General features: G+C 45.1%; 1 protein-coding gene across 1 annotated transcript in view; it reads left to right on the forward strand.

Moving 5' to 3' along the window:
• The window catches only part of PREX2 (phosphatidylinositol-3,4,5-trisphosphate dependent Rac exchange factor 2), a 1458907-nt gene that overhangs the window by 1240860 nt on the left and 204016 nt on the right, over nt 1-14031 (forward strand). The window contains exon 36 of the mRNA XM_069621155.1: nt 7686-7800. Within this exon, the coding sequence (XP_069477256.1) occupies nt 7686-7800 (115 nt within the window). The remainder of the gene's footprint in view (nt 1-7685; nt 7801-14031) is intronic.

Below are 14031 nucleotides of genomic sequence, written 5' to 3' on the forward strand. Positions count from 1 at the left end.
CGGTCTACACCTGAATGTCCGATCGGCAGCCGCCCACAATTTATTTTGGACCTGCTGTTACCAAATGTTGTTGATGTACATTTCTTGATAGAAACTTGCTTCCATGAGGTCGGTGGTATCATTTTTAGACACCAAATTCCAATTAATTACTGTATCGAATATGTTTACTGCCTGCAGGCTGAGGGAGTGGCATTGCCCTCATTTCAAAAGAAGAAATCCCTTTAAACGTTGTGTCTCTGTTGGCCAGATAAGGCTAGGAATCTTCGCACTTGCAAATGCATGTAACAATCTCCTTGACAGTTTAACAGAGAGTAGATCCTTCAATGAAATTCTTCCCGACAATTTATCCTGGGTGACCATAATGTCAAGACTGAGGAGAAAGCAGTTGTTAGATAGGTTTACAAATTTTAACTTGGCTCACTATGTTATGGGCACTACTGCCTAGAAAGGGCACATACATTGGGCCTCATCAGGAGTGGGCCGTATCCTGGCGGTAAATACACTGGCATACTGCCCAATGCAATTAGCATTACCGCAACTTGGTCCTGCGTTGATAGTGCCAGATCCCAAGTTGCGGCGGTGCAGTAAATCTCAGTTTTTCTTGAGTTCATAGGACTCAATGGGGCATTTTTGCACAAAAGCTAAAGCGCTGTGTTTATTGCGGCAAAATGGGTGGAAAGTCCGAGGAATCCTCAGAATCCTCAGAATCTCCCCAAACTCGGGATTGGGTGGAGCGGTAATGCGGCAGTAATAGCGTTACCGCTGCATTTTTACCGCTGCGCCCAACCGCTGATGAAGCTCTTTATTTATTGTTTGCCCCACCTGCACCTATAACCTTTCACACATCTACCTCTTTAGTATAGACTGACAACTACTCTATTTCCTTTCCCCTGACCTTGTTCCTCGCTGAAGCAATCCATGCCCTGCCCCTGGTACCTTTTCAAAGAGCATGGAAAACCATGGACAATGTTAGATCTCACAGAGTTGGTGGAACATCTTAACTCAATGCTATTCTATTTCCTCATCTTTATGGACTTATGAATTTCTCTTTTTTTTTGCTTCTCACTACCCTCTCAACTCTCATGAACATGTTAGGAAATAGAAAACAATTCCTTGGTTTATCCTCAGGTGAAACTTAAAAAAGCGCCACGTAGAAACAATCCGGCAAAAATCCACATTTCTTCAGATCGGTCCACTTTGTAGAATCCCCAAATGTACTCCAAAAGGCAGGTCCATGGCGCAAAAAAGGACTATTACACTACCCGAATCATAACTGCAGCAGCCCCTCAAAAGGCAGCATTTAAGATTAATGGATTTCTCCTCATGCAAGAGCAAATCCAATCCTATAGTTTGCGAGTCTCTCGCCAAACTATTTCTTAGATCTAAACCAGCCCTTTTAAAATTGTTTCCCAATCCCTTATTACTTCAACCCCCTTGCAACCAACCTTTCCTTTATTTATCCAAGCTCTACCTCGAACTGATGGATGACAGCGGCTTTGGAGTTCCCTTCCACCAGTGAACCTTCTGGTTCCCCTCATGAACCTGTACATGCAACATACTTTAGAAATATGTTGCAGAACCCGGCTGCTGCTTCCACTATGAAACTTAACATTAATAATTTGCTCGAATCAGATTTGGTTGCCAAATATTTAAAATCAGCTATAGTTACCCCCTGCTAAAAAACTGATCTTGATACATATGAGTTCAGTAGTTCTTGCCCTATCTCTAATATCCCTTCACTGACAAATTGCTGGAGATGGCAGTGATGGTCCAGTTACAGCTGTATGTTCAACACCCTGAACTTCTTGATCCCCACCAAGCTGGGTGTAGATGTGATAGAGATACAGAATCTAAAGTCACATCCACTCTAGGTAACATTAGACTGCAGGTAGACCAGTCTGGAGCAGGTATATTGGAGTTCCTAGACCTTTCTGCAGCATTCAATAGTATTTATTTAATTATTGATGTATGCATTTTTAGCAGCGTGCCAAACCCTCAGGCATCAGGGCACTAGTTACAGTAAGTGCAAGGTAACAAGTACAAGTTCCCTCGAACACCTCACCTCTCACCCTGTCCGAACTACCTAAACCCCTTTTCAATTTTAAGAAAGTATCCATTCTAGAAGTTGAAAAAGTCATTTTAACTCTCAAACCTTCCAACTGCCATGGCAACCCTTGTCCTGCACAAGTCATAAAGGATGCCGCAAGGGACCTCTCCGCATTCATAACTAAACTTATAAATGCCTTATTCTCTACCGGCACCATTCCCAACAATTTGAAACAGTCATGGGTCCTCCCACTTCTAAAAAAACAAACACTTGACCCGTCTGTTCCTACTAATTATCGTCCCATTACGACAGTGCCATTCCTGTTTAAAATTCTGAATGGACAAGGTAGCGTACATCCAAATCCAACAATATCTGGAATGCAACCACCTCCTAGGAGTACGTCAGTCAGGCTTTAGACCGCAACACGGAATGCAAACTGCACTGATCGACCTTAAAGCACAAATAGACACCTTGAGAGACAATGGTAACACAGCACTACTTCTGCTGCTTGACCTCTCAGCAGCATTGGACTTGGTTGATCACAAGACTCTCTGCCACCACAGTTTGACCTGCCACCACTTAGACTCGGCCACCCACTTCTCACAAGAAGCCACAAGGCTGGATCCAATATTTCTTAGATAATAGAACCGTGCAGGTCTTCGCACCTTCAGCAGCCACAGACCCTATTCCCATCACCTGTGGTGTTCCTCGGGGCTCATGTGTTTCACCCACTCTGTACAACATCTTCACAAAGCCCCTTTTTGATGATCTAGATGGCCTGGGTATCACCTACACTGACTATGCAGATGATACACAGATCCTCATCCCACTGACGGGAGATTATGACAAGGATTTGGCCATTGTGAACAGAGAATATCTCATCATCCAGGCATGGATGGCCTCTCATGGACTATGCCTGAATGATGACAAAACGGAACTCCTCATTCTGGGCACCACGGCTAATCTCAATAAATTAGGCCATCAATATTCTAACTTCACTATAGACAACAACAACATCCCAGTAGCCAAAGAAGTGAAAACTCTTGGCTTCTACCTAGACTCCACTCTCACCTTTAAAAAACAAGTAAACTCCATGGCCTCGGCCACCGCTTACACGTGCAAGCTAATCAGAGCAGCTAAGCCTTCCTTACACCTAACAACTGCATTACTTTAACAAGAGCCTTGGTATTATCTAAACTGGATTATTGCAATGCCCTATACATAGGTTGCAACAAATACATTGCCAACAAGATCCAGATCCTCCAAAATAACGCTTTAAGAGCAGCCCACATATCGGACTTTAGAAGATCTAACAACTGGCTCTCCACTAAAGATACCATTCTCCTTAAATCTGCCTCCCTTACTCATAAATGCCTACACATGGCTGCCCCTCAGTACCTTACATCCAGATTCCGGAGACAATCCACCAACCGCCCTTCCAGAACAGCTAATACTAACCTTCTTCAAGTGCCTAGATTCAAACGTATAAAGACTGGTGGTAGTAGCTTCACGGTCAAAGCTGCCCAAAACTGGAACTCACTCCCACCCTCTTTAAGAGAAGACATGCCTTACCCACACTTCAGATCTAACCTCATCCAATGGATTAAGGAGCATGACATTTAACCCTCCATCACACTGTCCACTACTACGTATAATTGTATATATTGTATATAACTGTTGCTTGATGTTTTACTATTTTGCTCATTTCTATGATATAGGCTAGTACTGTTTATTAATATGTTGTATTGTAATGCATTGCAATGTAACCTAAGCTGAACAATCCTCTTTTCCTTCTTCTGCGCCCTAATACCCTTGGGTCTGGTGCGCATTATAAATAAATAAACAAACAAACAAACAAAACAAACAAGATTGAATCCATTGGCTGGATCCTGAGCAGCTCAGGAGTATTTGCGGGGAAAGATTTCAGTGAGAGTGCAGCACGCAAAATAATAATATTATGTCAGCCTGACCCCTTAGCATTGGATCAAAAATAAACAATCTTTTCTGATTTTGCACATCTTTTTGAGCTCCGGGTGAAATGGGGAAAACCATGAGGGATTTATTATAGAGTCATTTTGTTCAGATGAAGTTTCTAAATAACTACTTCTGGTCAGGTGTGTTGCTAGGTCTGCAAATGAGCCGGGGCTATGAAAGCTAATGTCGGGACTGTTGGGACTCGGGGCTAGCTAGCCTTTTGATTGTAGCCCCTGAGTTTTTATCCGCGGCTACAACCAAAAGGCCCGAGGTTATATCCCCGGAAACCCCCCACCCTCCAGCAGCACTTCTGGTCACTAAAGCGTGACCTGACATTATTTCTGAGACGCCTTTCTTGCTGCTTTGTGCACATCTCATTCTTAATGATCGGTTGGCTGTGGAATTTACACGCTGTCATTGCAGTGGGGCGACATAACAATACTTTTTGGTGTTCAGACAATTGCATTTTCCGCTTCATCGTCTGTGGCATGTGGTTTGGTCCTCTTTGATGAGTGATGGAGTCAAAACATGACCTAAAATGGAGATGAAAAATCATGTTTCTTTATTCTGTTTGTATTAAAAAGTTCATGTTTAGTAGATACTTCTTTAGGATATGTTCATGTATATGTTGAAATGTGTGCATTTAGCACTGCATAATGTCATTCACACCAACCGGCGCTCTCAACCTATCAAGAGAAGCCCCTCCTGGGCTTCACTCCACCTATCTTCATTGCACCACTCCTCAATTTACTCAGCCTGCTTATCTGGGTGGATCGCTTAAGAGAAGAGCACTCACCTCAAACTTGGGCCCGGCCTGCACTTCACAAGTGCAAATACTGCGGCAGGTATAACTCAACCTCTCATCCTTCCGAGGTCAAGGACGTGAGTGCCATTACATTGGCTAATTATAACGTATGTTTTTACAGTGCTTGGAAGCAGGTGATCCAACATCATGTGCTATATAAGAACACACATTGTTAATATCCCATCTTCAATACTCCCCTCGATGGTGCACTCTAATAATGACTGTCTTCCTAGATCATCACGACCCACACTCTTGCTTCAGAAACCTCTGTGATTTTCTTAATGTCTTCCTCACTCAGCTCTTCCAATCTTTGCCATTTCAGTGCATATCCCTCTGAAGTATCTACGGCGCCTTCTGTTCTGCGTGCCATTTGCAATCTTTATAAAGCCCCTCTCTTTATCCCGCTCATAAGGACACCTCTCAATCACTTCACATAACTCTTGCCCTCCTCACAACCATTTAATCTTTACACACTTCTCAGAACTCCCCATACTTTTCATTCTTACAATTGGGAGCCACAATGTCAAATCCCAAACTCCTTTACCTGGTTATAATTTTTTTCCTACCCCTCATCTATTTCTGTTTCCCTCAAATATTCACATACGTGCCAACATGTCCCATCCCATTCGAGTAATGCCAGCACAGTCATGTTGGTTCTTTGCATCCTGGAACTTGGAATTCCAGATTTTCCAGTTATGAATACAGAACAACATGTCCCAGAATGCATACATAAAACAGAACTGGACTAACATCCCACAAATGCTACGAGGAATTCCTGTAGGTATGCGTTGACCATCTCTATGCGTATCTTGCTTTCGAAAACTCACTGATGTTCTCCTTTCTTTCAATTCTCCATATCTAATGGTCACCTCAGAAAACATGTTTGATGACCCCAACGGTTCCACACTAGTCACCATTTCCATGTTCCTCTCGATACTCTTCATTCAACTCAAGAAGAGAGAAACAGTATATAAAACAACTGTATGCTAGAACCCTAGTCACTCTCTCACCCTGATAAAGAACCCGATGTTCCCTTCTTCATGCAAACGTCCCCTAGTTTGTGGTGATGGGCTGCCTATCTAAGCAAAAGAAAGTGAGAGAAAACGGCCCATGATTCACTTTCTGGCAGTGATGCACAGACAGGGCATGTCTAGACTGCTACTTGAAATATATTAAAAAAGGTACCAGGATGCAGGCTTTGAATCTTTATTCGGCACACACCTGTGTACCGACAGTTAAAAAAGCAAAAGACCAATAAATTGTATTAATTAAATGAATGGTCGATGCTACCGGCATAAACCTTATGCCAAAACTTAAAGACTATACTTGCACCCGTTTCGTCTAATTCACTGACTTCCCACATAGAATGGGTATTATTTTCCCATGTCAACGTAGTGTATCGACCAGTTTCATCGGTATTGGACAAATCACTGCCTTCTTCAGGACTGGACATCCTTCCATTATTGGACGGATTCCACAAAACGACTACAGTGTCGTCTGATGTACCCGTTGCTTGATGGGGCAATATCTGCAGGGGAGATAATGTAGGTTCTTCTTCACTCTTTACATGTAATGTTCTGATTCAAGATTATGGAAATCTGCTCATTTGGGCAGATGAATAGCAACTTCCCACATATTGGGAAAATGACCCACTTTGTCACAGATGCCTTATCCATATATCTACCAATTTGGCTTCTCTCAGTCTCTCAAGGAGTCATTTTATGTAAGTCATTTTGTGTATATGTTCCTCGCTTCTTATAAATAAAAGTTCGATTTCATGAATTGAGGAAATCATAGAGGTACTTTACAATTTACAGCAGTGACCCTAATTCTACTGCACCCTTTATTAGCAGACACGCACATTTGTTCCAACCCAGGGATACCCGTGGGACTCCTTGAAAGACCAAGAGAAGTCTAATTAGGTGGAATACGCAAATGGCATCTATATATAACAAATTAGGTATGTTTCCCAATGTGTGAGAAGTTGCTATTCATCTGCCCAAATGAGCAGATTTTCAGAATCTTGAATCAGAGTATTAAATGTTAGGAGTGAAGAAGAACATCAATTCTTCTTCTTTTATCTCCCCTGCAAATATTGCCCGATCAATCAAAGGGCACATTAGAAGACACAGCAGTAGTTTTAAAATCTGTCAAATAATTGAAGGATTTCCAGTCCTGAAGAAGGCAGTGATTTGTAAAATACCGCTGAAACCGGTCGACACACTCGTTTGACATGGGGAAATTATACCCATGCTAGGTGGAAAGTCTGCAAATTAGACAATACAGGTGCAACCATCCTCTTTTGGTTTTGGCATCAGGTTTATGCTGGTAGCATCGCCCATTAATTTAATGAATACAATATATTGTTCTTTTGCTTTTTTAACTGTAGGTACAGAGGTGTGTGCAGAAAGTGGATCAGGTACAGTTTTCTCTCACTTTATTTTCCTTAGATAGGCAGCTCATCACTACAAACTAGGGGAAGTTGCCCTGAAGAAGGGACAGTTGAGTTCTTTGTCAGGGGGAGATAGTGATTAGGTTTCTAGCACACCGTTTTTTGAAACACTGTTTCTCTCATCTTGTGGAGAGAATCACAATACCCTCAAGGCCCATTGTGGAAATATACCATCTCCATACTCTGCTGCTCCATGGACAATACCAATCTTCCATAGCTGATCAGCTCTAACCCATCCACTGTTTGCCCTTTAGCTGAGAGTAGGTGAGTGTGCCAGCCGTAGCTGCCCTTGCATTGATTTCTCTGTTGAGTTTCTACCTGTGCATGATGCATTGGCGGGACTCTGGCATGTGGACAGAGAGACTATCAACATAGGATCTGTAACACTGTTTAATCTTCTCACACAGCACTGGAGAGCATGGAGGGATATTATTACAGAGACAACATCTCCGTGGAGGAGTTCCAAGCCCAGATCAATGCTGCCTCACTGGAAAAGGTCAAACAATACAATCAGAAGCTCAGGTAATCACTGCTGGATACTGTTGCCAATGAATAGCTCTTGATTCGGTGGTTTTAAGATTAACACAAGATGAACTAACAATTGAAAGAACTGATCCAGGTGTACATGCATTTCATTTAAAGAAGAACGATGGACTAAAAAATCTAAGGCAATAATAAGGCAATATAACCCAAGGAGGGGGGCATTACTGGTTAGGTAATGCCCATGGGGCCAGAGTTAGAAGCCCAAGCGAAACAAGGGCTTTAACAGTGCCCCATGGGCATTACCCGACAACTAATGCCCCTCTCCGAGAGTTATATTGCCATTAGTACCCCAGCACGTTGTACCGGGGTACTAATTGCAATTTTTCTCGAGTTGAGACATGGCGCTGCAACCGTTTTTTGACTTAAGAAAAAAAAGCAAAACAAATGGCCACCAGGGATCGGGGAGAAGGGACTACACCTAGTCCCTTCTTCCTTTACATGGCGGCCATTAAAATCAATGAAAAAAATGTAACTAACAAAATGGCTGCCATGGAAGGGGCCAAGGGACTACATGTAGTCCCTTCTCCCTTTGCATGGTGGCCACTCGCATAACGAACTCCAGAGTGGCGGTGACTGGAGACTACTCGGCCCGGTAGGGCCCGGGCGAGGGCCAGTGAGCTTTCTTTTTACAAGCTCATTGACCCTCGCTGGGTACTAATTGCATATATTTCATTAAAATATATGTTGTGTGTGTATGTGGTATGCTTGGTTATTCTGTTAACCTACCAATCTTTTGTTTATAGGCGGAGTTGGTTATTCTTACTACATGTACGTATGCCTATTATTGTTCCATGCCAGTGCAATAGTGTATGAAAGAAGCATGACACTGTTTTGGAAGCACATTCCTTTGACACATGATCTCAGTGAAAGGTGCTAAAATTGAATTCCGCTCAGCTTCTTATAGCCTCTCGTACAATTATGCTTAAAGTGTTGTTTTAGGTGAACTCGCAACATGACATCACAAAACCTTTTCAGTGCTTTTGTAGATTAGAAATTGTGCTTTGATAATAGGAAAACAGTGTTTCCCACTAGAAGAAAGCGGTGTTGTCTTCATCGACTTCCTTGATCACTTTCTTTTGAGTGTTGGGCAAGGCATATTTCAGATAGCTGCATAGAAGAGATGGAGGAGAAAGGTTTTCCTCCAAAGTTTTTTTTAGACCATCTAAAGAAACATCAACATCTTGGGGTTTGTCTCAGATTAATTTATTCACTCAATTTCTGCAACACATTATTGATAATGTTAGCTCTATCATCACAACCACAGTAGATGCACAAGCGTAATGAGTCTGAGGTCCTACTCTGGGGGGTTTCAACAAAAAGAAAGAAACAGTGAGAAGCCTTTGATTACTCAGTGGGGCCACGACTTTCCAACAACTAGGTAGAACATGCAAACCAGTCAACATTTGGGTATATTTGAGAGTAATGTCTTATCAGCCAACACTTTTATGAGACTTCAATGAATTCGATTTAACAATTTCAGTAAGCCTTATAAACCAAATGAGAGATTAAGATCGTAGGATAATTGCCTGCCACCAGGCTACTAATCAATGTGCAGTGCAGGGCTATAAATTGGGGAAGGGTCATTATCCAAACATATGACTACTCATTTTGAGGTTTGTGAAGCTATTAGCACACATTCTTTACCCTTATTTTACTACTTCATGCATCTTGAGTAAACAGGGAAAATTAAGGTTAACAAGACAATCATTTACATTCAAAGATGGCCATCAAACAAGTGACACTCAGCAGATTTGACTTTGAGGCTCAACCATTTCCTTTGAGTGAAAAGAAATGATGTCTGCTATGCAGTTACTTATGGCAGTTGTGTCTTAGAAGAGGAACTAGGGAGATTTCTCTTTTTGGATTTGTTTGCGAACAGGAAATTAATTTCTTTTTTTTTTTTAAACTTTGTTTATTGGCAGAAAGTTAAGACAGGCACAGGACAAGGCACACAGCGCTGAACCAGCGGATCTGCAACATGGACATCAATACAACACAGTATGATACAGTCGGACAGTATTCTCGTGTGTGACAGCCAAGACAGAGACATTACAGTATCAAGTAGTTACGGGGGGTGAGTGGGCAGGGGGTGCTACCTCCTCCGCATCGTCTCTATTGTTCAAATAGGTACGGAATGCCGACCACACATTTTTGGGTCGTGATGTGGGTGGCAGGGAACCAATGTAGTCCTCTTCTCGTATTTGTGTCCAAGTAAGGGCTGTGAGCCACATCGCAAGGGTGGGGGGGCTGTGCCGTTTCCAGTTTAGTAATATACATTTTTTAGCCACAATAGCTCCGACATTCAAAAATTTAGACATTTTCCGTACATTCTCGCCTTCCCAGACCCCGAACAGCAGGGCAAGCGGGTCCAGGTCAACTGGAGATTCCGCTATTTCTGAGAGCGCCTCTGCTACCTCGAACCAAAAGGCGCTGATCGCAGGGCACGCCCAGAACATATGGATATGGTCGGCATCAGAAGATTTACACTTTGGGCATGTAACGGACCCTGCCCCAGCAAATCTTGCTACCCTCGTTGGTGTATAATAGAGCCTGTTAAGAAATTTAAACTGGATGCATCGGAATCTGGCACATAGGGACACCCCGCGTGTATTTGCGCACATCTTGGTCCAGAGTTCGTCGGATATCTCCATTTCGAGCTCACTAGCCCAAGCTATACGTGGCCTGAGGGCCCCAGACATTCTCCCACCCAGTTGGCGCTTGTACAGGTTGGATAACACCCCTTTGGAGCCCGCTGAGTTTGCTATATACTGGAGTTCGGGCGATTCCGGGGGCTCATCCGGATATGAAGGCCATGCGGATCGTACCGCGGCTCGGAGCCTGTAGTACTGTAGCATCTCAAGGGGAGAATCAGTGTGACCTGAACGCCACGTTTGAGGGGTGACAAATTTACCTTCTGGGAAGAGGTCTGCCAGGCACCGATATCCCAGGCCCTCCCAGTGTGTAGCAAGGTGTTGGTCGTGTGTGGGGGAGAGACCAGGGAATTGCCACAGGGGGAGCCACTTGTAATATGGGAGATCAGTCTGCTCAGTATATAGAATAGCGTTCCATGCTCTAATCGTGGTGGTTACTGGGTCTGCATGGGAATCTGTGCGGAGCGAGCGGTGTAACAGTAGGGTCATAATGTTGGTTCCACCTCCAGCCATTTTTTCAAGTTTCACATGCGGAGGCGGATTTTGGAATGTATACCAATGGGAGGCGTGTTGGGCCTGGGCCGCGTGCCAGTACAGCCGTAGGTCAGGAGCCGCGAATCCACCCCTGTCATATGGTGCTGTCATGTGGTGCCACTTCGTACGGACCGACCCCGGATGCCAGAGAAATTGAGCACATTCGGCGTGGAGCCTCGCAAAGTATTGCCTTCCGGGCCAGACAGGGACGTTGGCAAACACATACAGGAGCTTGGGAACCAATGTCATCTTTATCAGGGAGAGTTTGGCTGCCAAGGACAGGGGTAAATGCCGCCACTTGGAGAATTTGGTGACGATAAGCTGAGCCATGGCCTCATAGTTATCCTTTAGGAGGGCACATTTGAATAGCGACATGTGAACCCCAAGGTACCTGACTCCCTCAGGAGACCAGCGCAGGGGGTATTCGCATGCCGGCTGCTGTGTTGTTTTGGTGAGGGGGAAAATTTCAGATTTGGAGTAGTTAATCGTGAACCCGGAAAACGTGCCTATTTTCGTGATGTCCCGAATGATCGGGTTCAGATTAGTGGAGGGGTTTCTGACGTACAGAAGGACGTCATCTGCGTAGAGTGAGATTAACTCTGGGGCCCCCGTCAACCGGATACCTTTGTTGGAATGCCGCCCTCTGACATGGTCCGCCATGGGTTCAATGGCGAGGGCGAAGAGTAAGGGTGAGACAGGGCAGCCCTGGCGGGTTCCGCGATGAAGCTTAAAGAGGCGGGAAGGGGTAGAGTTTACCAGGACCCTGGCTACCGGGTCTGTGTATAAAAGCTTAATATAAGAGAGCATATTCGGGCCCACACCCATCTTCTTCAGCACTGCCCACAGGTATTGCCAGGAGACCATGTCGAAGGCCTTTTGGGCATCTATGGTCACAGCAACCGCCTCTGCACCCGGGTCGATTCTGGCCATCACATTGAATAGGCGACGGATGTTGAGGGACGTGGATCTGCCAGGTATGAACCCGCTCTGGTCAGGATGCACCATATGGGTCATAAAGGGGAGAAACCTATTTGCTATTATTTTAGCGAAAACTTTCATGTCAGTGTTAATTAGGGATAGGGGTCTGTAGGACCCGCATTCTTCAGGAGGCTTACCCGGTTTGGGGAGGACCGTTATTAAGGCTTCCCTTAAAGAGGGCGGAAGGGCGCGCAGCCGGAGCGCCTCAGACCAGACCCCGAGTAGTACTGGAGCCAGAGCAGCCACATGTTCCCGATAGAACTCAGCGGTGAGTCCATCCGGACCAGGTGCCTTATTTTTGGGAAGATCCGATATTACTTGGACTATCTCTTCTAGGGTGAACGGTGCCTCAAGACACTCTCTGGTGTCGTGGGAGATTATCGTCATAGGGATGCTCTCTAGGAGGTCGTCTAGATCTTGGTCAGAGTGGCCAAGGCGGGGCCCATACAGATCGGCATAAAAGGCGGCAAATATGTCAAGTATGGATTGGTCGGACCAGTGTTTTAGTCCTTGTTCATCCATAATGCAATCAATCCGAGACCTGCCACCTTCCGCTCGCACCAGTCTAGCCAGTGTTCTGCCCGGTCTGTCTCCCTCTCCATAACGACGGGCGGCTATGGGACGGGTATGATATTGCACCTCCCTAGAGGCCTGTGATTCGAATTGCTCCAGCTCCGCCCTGATTTCTGCCAGTATCCCCGGGGAGGGACTGGTCAGGTATCTCTGCTCGAGGGTTTTTAGTTTAGTTTCTGAAGCATTCAGAGCCTGCCTGATGGCCTTCAGGACACCTGCTTCTTTAGAGATGCACATCCCCCGGATGTACACCTTGAATGCCTCCCACCTGACCGCCTCCAAGGTGTCAGCAACCCGGTTGTTCTCAAAGAATGAGGTAATGTCCGCTAATATTTCGGCCTTAAATACAATATCTGAGAGGGCGGAGGATTTGAAACGCCACGCAGGACGCGGCGGGCCCACATTGCCAGTCTGTATCTGTAGTAGCACCGGGGAGTGATCAGATAGCGTGCGCGGCAGGATCTTAATGTCCAGGGTTATGCCCACTAACCCGCCCGAGAGCAAAAACAAGTCTATTCGAGAGGAACTATTGTGCACCGAGGAGTAAAACGTATAGTCCCTCTCTTGGGGGTGGAGAGTTCTCCATATATCATGCAAGTTTAGGAATTCCATATGTGCGCGTAGCCGTTCAGCTGCGCGCGAGGTGGATCTGCGGGTGGTTGTGGTTCTATCTAGGGAATTATTGAGTATCAGATTAAAGTCTCCCGCCCATACGGTGGGGACGTCCGGATATTTCATGAGGATGGAGGTCACTTTGTCAAAGAACTCGGGAGAATCAGTATTGGGTGCATATACATTGACCAGTATACAATCTTCATGGTTCAAGCTACAGTGTAAAATGACGTATCTTCCCTCAGTATCAATGTGGGACGCGTGGAGTGTGAACTGTAAGGATTTATGGATAAGGGTCAGGACCCCCCTAGCCTGGGTTGAGTATTGAGTGTAGTGCCTATTAGAGCCCCAATTGTGCGCTATGTTTGCCGATAGGTGTTTTAGAGCATGCGTCTCCTGTAGTAGAAGGATCTTAACCCCGTGTCTCTGTGCATAGGCTGTAATCCTGCGAGATTTCGTAAAATTTGTCAGCCCCCGGATATTCCAGGACATCATTTTAACCGCCATGTCTCACACTAGGGAACATTCCGGTGGAAGCCTTTGTCATACGTGTCGCACCTGTGCATTGCTGTAACATGCGGGCGCCATCCTCCCGAGCCCGCCTCCACTCCCCTGCCATTTTGTGTATAACGTACCCCAACTTCATCAAGCCCCACCCTCACCGCCCTACTCCAACCAGCAGTGCATGAAACCCCACCCATACATTTCTCGCCTGTGCTCCTTCCCCAACTTGGAGACACAGGAGAAGTAGCCCAACAGGGGCCAAAACACAAACATTTAAGATCAAATAAAATAAGAGTTGCAATCGCAGTGGGGGCAGCTGCTGCCGTTCTGCCCACTTGTACTGGCTACTGTTACATTT

The sequence above is a fragment of the Ambystoma mexicanum genome, chromosome 5q, assembly GCF_040938575.1.
Source record: "Ambystoma mexicanum isolate Mex_15411 chromosome 5q, UKY_AmexF1_1, whole genome shotgun sequence".
Taxonomy (NCBI): domain Eukaryota; kingdom Metazoa; phylum Chordata; class Amphibia; order Caudata; family Ambystomatidae; genus Ambystoma; species Ambystoma mexicanum.